Source organism: Pteronotus mesoamericanus, unplaced genomic scaffold, assembly GCF_021234165.1.
Source record: "Pteronotus mesoamericanus isolate MK-2021 breed Mesoamerican mustached bat unplaced genomic scaffold, CSHL_Meso_final scaffold_1135, whole genome shotgun sequence".
Lineage (NCBI taxonomy): Eukaryota > Metazoa > Chordata > Mammalia > Chiroptera > Mormoopidae > Pteronotus > Pteronotus mesoamericanus.
This window is the reverse complement of record NW_026555300.1, coordinates 390,320-399,796: the sequence shown is the minus strand read 5'-3', so window position 1 is coordinate 399,796 and position 9,477 is coordinate 390,320. Positions and strand designations below refer to the sequence as shown.

The following is a 9,477-nucleotide window of genomic DNA, read 5'->3' as shown; positions in this document are numbered from 1 at the left end:
TATAACGTACACAAACCCACCCTCCTGGGAATCGGCACTAGAAGGGCCCAATTTGCTTGTGGGTAGCAGGGAAGTGACTGAAAGCCAGCTGAGAGCTGAGCAAGCAGCACTGTTCCCTCTCAGACCCCTCCCCCACAGACAGCATCACAAGGCAGCGATGTGGGTTGCCCTGCTCTGGTGAATACCTAAGGATCTGCTCCATCCCACGTAACAGGCATGCTGAGACAAAGAAATATGGCCCATATGAAAGAACAGATCAAAGCTCCAAAAATAGAACTAAGCGATAAACAGATAGCCAACCTATCAGATGCACAGGTCAAAACGCTGGTAATCCATATGCTCACAGAATTGGTTTAGTGTGGTTGCAAAATGGAGGAAAAAGTAAAGGCTACACAAAGTGAAACTAAGAAAAATATACAGGGAACCAACAGGAAAGGGAAGGAAACTGGGACTCAACGATTTGGAGCAGGAGGAAGAGATAAACATTCCACCAGAACAGAATGAAGAAACAAGAATTTTAAAAAATGAGGAGAGGATTAGAAACCTCTGGGACAACTTTAAACGATCCAACATCCGAATCATAAAGGTGCCAGAAGGAGAAGAGTAAGAGCAAGAAATTGAAAACTTATTTGAAAAAATAATGAAGGAAAACTTCCCCAGTCTGGCCAAGGAAATAGACTTCCAGGATATCCAGGAAGCTCAGAGAGTCCCCAAAAAGTTGGACCCAAGGAAGCATCATGAGTAAGTTACCCAAGATTAAAGATAAGGAAAGAATCTTCAAAGCAGCAAGAGAAAAGGAGACAGTTTCCTACAAAGGAGTTCTCATAAGACTATCAGCTGATTTCTCAAAAGAAACCTTGCAGGCAAGAAGGGGCTGGAAAGTTTTCAAAGTCATGAAAAGCAAGGACCTACATGCAAGATCACTCTATCCAGCAAAGCTATCATTTAGAATAGAAGGGCAGATAAAGTGTTTCCTAGATAAGGTAAAGTTAAAGGAGTTCATCATCACAAAGCCCTTATTGTATGAAATGTTAAAAGGACTTATCTATGAAAAAGAAGATCAAAAACTAAAAAGTAAAACAGAGGGGAGGGAGAGAGGGAAGAATGGGGGGAAAGGTAAAGGGAATAAGCAGCATAAATAGGTACAAAATAGGCAGGGGAAGGTTAAGAATAGTATAGGAAATGGAGAAGCCAAAGAACTTATATGTATGACCCATGGACATGAACTAAGGTGGGGAATGCTGGGGGTGGGGCAGTGTAGGGTAGAGGGAAATAAAGGGGAGGGAAAAAATGGGACAACTCTAATAGCATAATCAATAAAACATATATTTAAAAAACACATAACACCTAAATTTAACAATACACAACATAATCAACAGAATATGTGACCAAACTGAAGAATCAAAAATATTTGTACACAGTGCCATAAAATTTTCAATACAGGGAAGCCAACCAACAAATCACCCACAACAAAAGCAAATATAAACAAAGCAAATACACTCAAACTGAATTACATCTGATATAAAAACTCATGCACATTACGAAAAAAAAACCAAAAAACAGTGGGGTAAAGAAAAGGAAACTAAGAAATGGGAGAAATTTTCTGTAAAGCATACATCTGATAAGTAGTTAATATCAAGAATACATAAAGGACTTTTTCAAAACAACAGGAAAAAAGATGTAATACAATTTTTAAAGTGGCCAAAGCTATATGATTAATCTATAAGAAAGGAGAAAGGAATGCACAATTGGAAAAAAACAGTCTCTTAAATAAATGATACGAGAAAAATTAAATAGAAGAAAAAGATAGCTAGACCAGGTTTTTACACCATGTACCAAAATAAACTAAAAAAATGGATTAAAATCTAAAATGTAAGGCCTGAAACCATGGAAACAGTAAAAGAATAGTCAAAAAACTCTGCCATCACTGTTAGTAATAAATGGTTTTTAGTTACATCTCTCTAGGCATAATAAACAAGAGAAAAAATAAACTAATATTCTTACAACAAAACAAGTTCTTGCACAGCAGGAAAAAACCATGAACAAAGCAAAAAGACAACCTACAAAATATGCAAAGATATTGGCCAATGATACATCTTCAAGGGCTAAATATCCAAAATATATAAGAAACTCATGGAACTTAAGACCAAAAAGACAATCCAATTGAAATTTGGGCAGAAAACCTGAATTGACATTTCTCTAAATATGGCATACAGATGGAAAATAGACATGAACACTACTCAACATCGCTCATCATAAGAGAAATCCAAGTTGAGGCTTCAATGAAACCACCACACACCTATCAGGATGGCAAGCATCAATAAATCAACGAACAACAAGTGTTGGTAATGATGTAGAGAAAAGAGAACGCTCATGCACTGTTGGTGAGATTATAAATTGGTTGCAGCCACTATGAAAAACAGGAGAAAGACACCTCAAAAACTTACAAAAATGTACCGTAGAACCCAGGAACTTCATTTCTGGTATTTGATCCAAAGAATAGGAGAACATGAATTCAAAAAGATATACGCACCCCAATAGCCACTGCACTGCAGCATCACCTACAATAGTGAAGATAAAAAACTGCCCTGACTGGAGTGGCTCAGTGGGTTGGGCATGGTCCCGCAAAGTGAAGGGTCGCTGGTTTGAATCTGCGAGGGCATGTGCTTGGGTTGAGGGCCAGGGAAATGGTTGGGGTCATGCAAGAAGCCGTGGATTGGTATTTCATTGATGTTTCTCTCCCTTTCTTCCTCCCTTCCCCTCTCTCTAAAAATAAATAAATAAAATCTTTTTAAATGAATAAAATTAAAATAAAAAAGCAAGCATAGGCCCTGGCTAGTGTGGCTCGGCAGACAGAGTGCTGGCCTGTGAAACAAATGGTTGGATCCATAGTCAAGGCACATGCCTGGGTTGCAGGCCAGGTCCCTGTTTCGGGGCGCGTGAGAAGCAACCACACATTGATGTTTCTCTTCCTTTCTCCTTTGCTTCCCCTTTCTCTAAAAATAAATAAAAAAAATTTTTTTTTAACAAAAAAAAGCAAGCACAGTTGCTTCTGCTGCTGCCGGAAACTTGAAAATCCATGAACAGATATAAAATTAAGGCCATATGTGTAAGTACACAGAACAACATGAACACTGACCATTAATCAAGCACAGAAAGAAACAAGGTAAGTCATGAACAAATTAGAGTAAAGTTAACCAGACAAATGTGCACATAATTTTAATGGCAATAGACAATATGGCTGATTCATATTTGAATTAATTCCCACAATGTTGTAAGTGTGCTAGGTTGAAAACTATTACTCACTTTCTTAATATATAAAAATCAAAAAGTAAATCAACTGAATTTGGGGAACATATCATTGAAAAAAAACCCAGCTAAGAAAACCAGTGGGTATTGTGGCTGAGTGTGACTGCGAGATGCTGGAGTCCCAGTCCTTCTCTTAAAGGTCCCGCACACAGACTTACTGGGACTCTTGCTCTGACCTCCAGCCCTGGGACAGCACCTTGGATGGCACCAGGGACATTCAGGGAGGAAATGAATTAATTGTCTGGCTTTAGGGCAAAGGCTGGAGGGGCAGCTTTCTCCCACACAGCGGCCCTGGCAGAGCCCATTCTTCCCTTGCTGAGCCCTCGCCACCACAGCCTAGCAGGTGGACACATCAGAGTCTCCATCAACCTGGCTAACACTGTAACCCTGTCCTAGTGATTCTGAGAACTCACCTCATTCAAACTGAGAGCCCTCATGAGCCACATTCAGTGGCTTTTCCATGCAAATGGCCTCTTCAAAATCTCTCAAACCAGCCGCACCTGGCCTCTGTGCGCCCCATGCCTCTCGCTCAGTGGCCCTGTGCACAGCACTAGTGACAGCTGGCCTTGGATCATATACTGGCCTCGCCTAGACACCTCCATATCTGCACAAGTAGCAACCACCTGCGGACCACTCTGTAACTGGTACTAGGTGGCCCTGGGCAGGTCACAGGTGGTGGTTGATCTTGCATGTCAGGGAAGACCCAGAGTAGGGCATCCAGAATGCAGTTTAAGACCATGTGAGATTACGCCCTGTGACTTCTACAAGCAAAAACTCATGGGGCAGACTCGTTGAGTAACAAATCTCCACTAAATATTGTCCTAAATATGAAATGTCTAATAATTCTGTAACCACTTCTTACCAAAGGAGAATATTTGATCATGTTGTGTCAGCACTTCTTAATTTAAAAGGAAAAACATGACAAAGGTCTAACCAGAAAGTGAAAACATATAGGACACAGTCCTGGGCAGCTTTGGACTGAACAAGAGAGAATAAGAAAATGATAAAGATGAATAAATTAGGTGCCAATAGAGACCTTCCTGTGTGATAGGCAATGTTCTAAGGTTGCCTATGGCAATAACTCATAGAAGAATTCTATGAGGTAATAGATACATTGTGCTGTCAGAAAATCACTGAGTATAACCTTTGTAGGGTCTTGTTTGAAGCCTCCATAAGATTAGAAATTATAACTACAAAACATGACACCTCTCCCCAGGGCTTCTGGGATTTCTGCAACCAATTCCAGGATCTCAACCACTTCCTTCATAAACTCCTTTCACGAGACAAAAACAGAACTTGCAAGTGCATAGATTTTCCCAGGTCCCCAAAGCAATGGAAGAGGAGCCAGACCACAGCGGTCCTCACAGACCAAGGGGAGGACTTTGCCCCTCACACTTAATGTGATGACAAAGATCCCTAAAGTAGAAACAGGGTCTCGAGAGGATGTAGAAACATGGGACACTGTTGGAGACCAGCTGGCTCTCTATGACAGCAACAGAAACAAACAAGGGCTTTTCAAAATCCTTTCCACTGAAGCACAGTTTCCCAAACCACACTTTAAGGTCTGGCTTCCTCCATGACCTTTGGGCCTCTCACCTATGTCATATGCTTCCTCATTCCCACCTACCTGGGTGGACAGATACTGTCTTTTCTCTGTTCACATCTCAGTGCTCCTTCACTTGCTCCAAAAAGGTGACCAGGATTGGCTTAGAGAGAACAAGACCTGTTTATAAAAAAATAAACATTAGTTTCGATACAGATTTGCAATTTCCAATTCAGTTTGTGCACAGGTGAGAAGACATGATAAAATATTTGAATACTCCAAAAAATGATTTTCCATAAAACTGTTTTCTGAGAGCACTGTAAGTATTCTAGATAACATACAAAGTGTTCAGACCCTGAGTTCCTATATAACACATACCACAAAGCTTTTTTTCCTACATAGAAAATGTCCAATATGTTCCTTGAGAGTAAGAATCTGAAAGTCTACCACACAAAGCAGAAGTTCTCAAATCATGGTAAACTAATATAAAAGACAGGCAGATCCGAGATGACGGAGGAATAAGCAAAAGTAACCTCCTTTCAGGACCAATCTGGAATTACAACTAAATTATAAAGAAATCATCCTTAATAACCAACTGAACACTAGCTGCAGGGAAGCCTTATAACCAGGACAGACAGAAGAAACCACTCTTCATCACAATGAGGCTGAGTCATAAAAGATAGGGATGGCAAAGAAGATGGATGACATTTGTCCCACTTCCTTGCACAGCAGAGGCCTAAGACTGTCTGGAAGAGGCAAAAGTGGTGGCAATGAAACACCCAGTGATTAAATGAGTGTCTGAGGGGAGCCTGTCCCAGGGGAAAGCAAAAGGGACCCAGAGAGACACAGCCACTGAACAAGCTGAAGTGAAGATGAAGATGGACGAGGTAAGTCTGGGAAAATAAAAGTGCTTCATGTACCAAAAGGAGTGCCAGCATGATGTTCTTCAGTGAATGAAGCTTAAGCCAGCAGTGTATTTTCTCCAATTTTCTGCTTTGGGGTGACATCCAAAACATCAATAACTTTGACAGCATGTTCTCCATTTGCCTATAATTGTCATTAAAAGAAAAGTCATCGCCTACTATGGACATGGTTAGTTGAACAGCTAAAAATAAATTAGAAAACTAAATAAAAACAAATATAAAAGACAAATCCTGCAGGTAGAGCAGGAACTCTGAAAGGTAGTCATCCTCACCCAGGAATCCAGGGTCCTGTAGTTCTCCAACATCACATCTACATACAATTTCTGCTGAGCTGGGTCCAGGCACTCCCACTCCTCCTGAGAGAAATCTATTGACACGTCCCTGAAGGTGAACAATCCCTTCTCTCTCTCTCTCTCTCTCTCTCTCTCTCTCTCTCTCTCTCTCTCTCTCTCTCCCTCTCTCTCTCTCACCAAGAACCCACCAGCAGAGTTCACGCTGTCATCCAACGTGGAAGCAGTGCTAGGAAAAGTGGTTTTGACCTAGGAGAGTATCCTGAATCATCCAGTAAGATTGTTTTGACGCAGTGATATTCTCTAATATATTTTCTAACATTGAAAAATGAGGATGGCACCTGTCCACAAATCCACTGCAGAGACTACTTCTCAGAAAAGTAAACTAAAATGAAGGCATCGACAGAGGCATATGAATTTGTATCATTTATGATCAATTGTGTTTATTTCTCAGCTACAAAAGTCATGATAAGTTTAAAGTGTAAGTACTTCTTCAAGATTAATGCAGACAACAAAGAACTGCATTCTGTAAAAATGCAGATTCTGATTCAGGAGTTTACGGGGGACTCTGGCCCCTGAAGTCCCCCAGTTCGCAGCAGATGAAAAAATGAGTTGTTCCAAATGCCGTTTGCCTGTCAAGGAAAGAGGAAGGTGAATCTCTCTAGAGAATGCCTGACCCCTGTGCTCTATGGCTTTTATTGAGAGGGTTACAAGCAGGGGATAGGTAGCACGGATGTATAGGTAATGTAATTACATCAGTAGCTTACGCTTACAGAGAATAGGTGATGTTTAAAGAACACAATGGCAGGAACACACCAAACTGCTTGGGTCCACCGAGATGAGCGAACATTATGGCGCCAGGTGGAATTTGGGTCAGGGGCCAGGAATTTTGTAAATTCCTTTCCCAGCCTTGAGCTGGTTATCTGGTGTAGATTAACAGAGTTTGAGGGAGAAACAAAACCTGCTTCAGGGAGTGTAATTTACTTCTAAGTCTGATTTTCCCCAGAGGCCCCTGGAGTTACTATCGGGTCTTGCCTGTCTCCGCATTACCAGTGTTCTGGCCAAGGCTTACGGGTCCTCTCCCAGGCCTCAGCTTGCATTGGACTACAGTTCCTGGCACCACTCAAAGCGGCCCCCTACAGGAGTTGTGCGAGGGGACCTTTGTTTCCATGTCTTTAATAGTTTCACTTTTTACTAGTGACAGCAATGTCTCTGGTCCACGTGCCATGTTTCTGAATAGCACAGAAAATAATTCAAGCATGACTTTAAGCTGAAAACGTTTTATAAAATTTACAGTTCTCAAGAAATAAGAAACACAACAGTCACAATTTTATTTGAAAATTTTGTGTAAGTAATCTTAGAACAAGGTTATTCTTCCTATGAGAATATTTTCTGAAATACAAAGGGTGGACCTTGAGTTTTATTTCAGAATTTATGTACAATTAAAAAAAAAACAAAACTCAGGCAGAAATGTATACAGAGACCTTGTGGACATTCATTGCAATTTCTGTAACTGAGAAGAAAAACAGAAACATCTTGAGAGGAAGAAGACAGAATAGCTCAAATATGTTAGCGTTTTATGCACACAGACATATGGAAACTAGGTAGAACTGATAAGTGATAGAAAACACAATTTTATGTCAGTGAAATTAAGGTTATTATTATGCAATTCTGTAAATCTCATAAGTCAATGTGTGAATGATACCCTTTGTGTTTTATAGACACAGTAAGGAGAGAAACAACATTACAATGAAAAAGAAGTCAGAACTCTTGTTTCTTTGTCATTTATTTCTTTGAAAATGTTCCTATATTGTTAGTGGAGAGCTAGATCTTAGAAACTTAACTAAATTGAACATACATTAATTTGATTCTTGTATGATCATACATGTGATTCTTGTAAACTTTCTTGAAAATATGAAAAGTGATAATGTAGAGTATGTCTGTGATATGAATGCAGAATATAATGAAAATTGAACAAGAACAAGGTGTGATTAATTAAATCCTCCTTATTAAAGTCCAATGATCTCCAGGAAATAAAAGTAGGCCCTTCATTTTCCAGGGTGAACAGAAAGTAAAAGGACAACAAAAGTTTCAAGTTGAAATGGGATAGTTTTTTCACATTTCTCAAGTAATTCCCTGCTAGACCCTTGTTAATGATGAAGAGAAACTATATAGTGCAGAGAGTATCTCAGCCAGGTGACTATCACAGGGACTGCAACAATGGACATGTGGTGACTGAGGCACATGGAGGGACATGTCATCACTGCTGTGACATTACTGGCAAAAATACATAAATAAGGATATCATTAGGTAAAATGATCATAAATAAGTATTAGTTTTTGCAAACACAAATCCACATGTACCTCTCATGTTCTGTATGCTAACAGAGCATCTAAGTAGCAAGACTTTTTTTCAAATCTGGTTAGCAAATCTGTTCTAACTATGCTTCTGTCTAGAACTTTCCGAGCTATCCTGATCAGTAAAATGTGCATTTCCTTACCCCGATCTACGGAGCTGATGCTGCAACCACATGAACCTAAAGCCTATATGTCCCTTCTTCACCTGATACCCGAGCCCCTTAGCCCAACCCAACAGGGGTGCTGGACACAGGTGACTTCCGAGATTGTTCTGTCAACAGAGGGGATGTGTTCAGTGGTTGAAGGTCATTAATTAAAGGCGGGTTCTTGATCTTGGGGAGCCCAGATAAAGATAATGCAGAAAAGGCGCTGGAACAAAGGAGAAAATATATAAAATGCTGACCTTGACAATCATAAAAGAAAAAAAGAAGTAGGGGAGAACCACCTCACTAGGCAACAACATCAAAAGAGAAAGGTTGCTGGTTCTTAATGTAACCCTATCAGGAGGAAAAGCAAGCACAGCCTCTGACCCAGAACACATGGTTTACCTGAGAAGCAGCCATGTCCTCCTGGTCCTGCTCCTGCACAGGGTTGTTTCTCAGGTAACAATATGCTGAAGAGTCATGTCTGCATATTGAGGGTGTGTCTTCAAAAGTGTCTGCAAAGCCCTGGCTGGTGGGGCTTAGTGGACTGAGTGCCGGCCTGCCAACCAAAGTGTCTTCAGTTCAATTCCCAAGCAGGGCACATGCCTGGGTTGTGGGCCAGGTCCCCAGTGTGGGGTACGTGAGAGGCAACCACATATTGGTGTTCCTCTCCTTTTCTCCCTCCCTTCACCGCTCTCTGAAAATAAATAAATAAAATCTTTAAAAAAAAAAAGTGTCCCTACAGCCCATACATCTGCTCCCACCGCACTCACAGGTAGAAGGACCTGGAAATGCTGAAAAGGCCACTTTCTCCTGTCCTTTGTCAGTGGAGACTCAGGAACAATGAGCTCCTATATGCAGAGCACACTGTGAGATCTTCTTTACAGGTGTTCTCTCCCCACCAACAGATGT

At 40.7% G+C, this 9,477-nt stretch overlaps 1 protein-coding gene across 1 annotated transcript; it reads right to left on the bottom strand.

Annotated features, from left to right (window-relative positions):
* Positions 1 to 5,812: 5,812 nt before the first annotated feature.
* On the bottom strand, positions 5,813 to 8,985 carry LOC129081605 (zinc finger protein 320-like). Its single transcript, XM_054587273.1, has 3 exons — positions 8,971 to 8,985; positions 6,048 to 6,173; positions 5,813 to 5,899 (listed from the first exon to the last, which is right to left on the bottom strand). Exons 1-3 carry the CDS (start codon positions 8,983 to 8,985, stop codon positions 5,813 to 5,815), a joined length of 228 nt encoding a protein of 75 aa, XP_054443248.1.
* Positions 8,986 to 9,477: the final 492 nt, after the last annotated feature.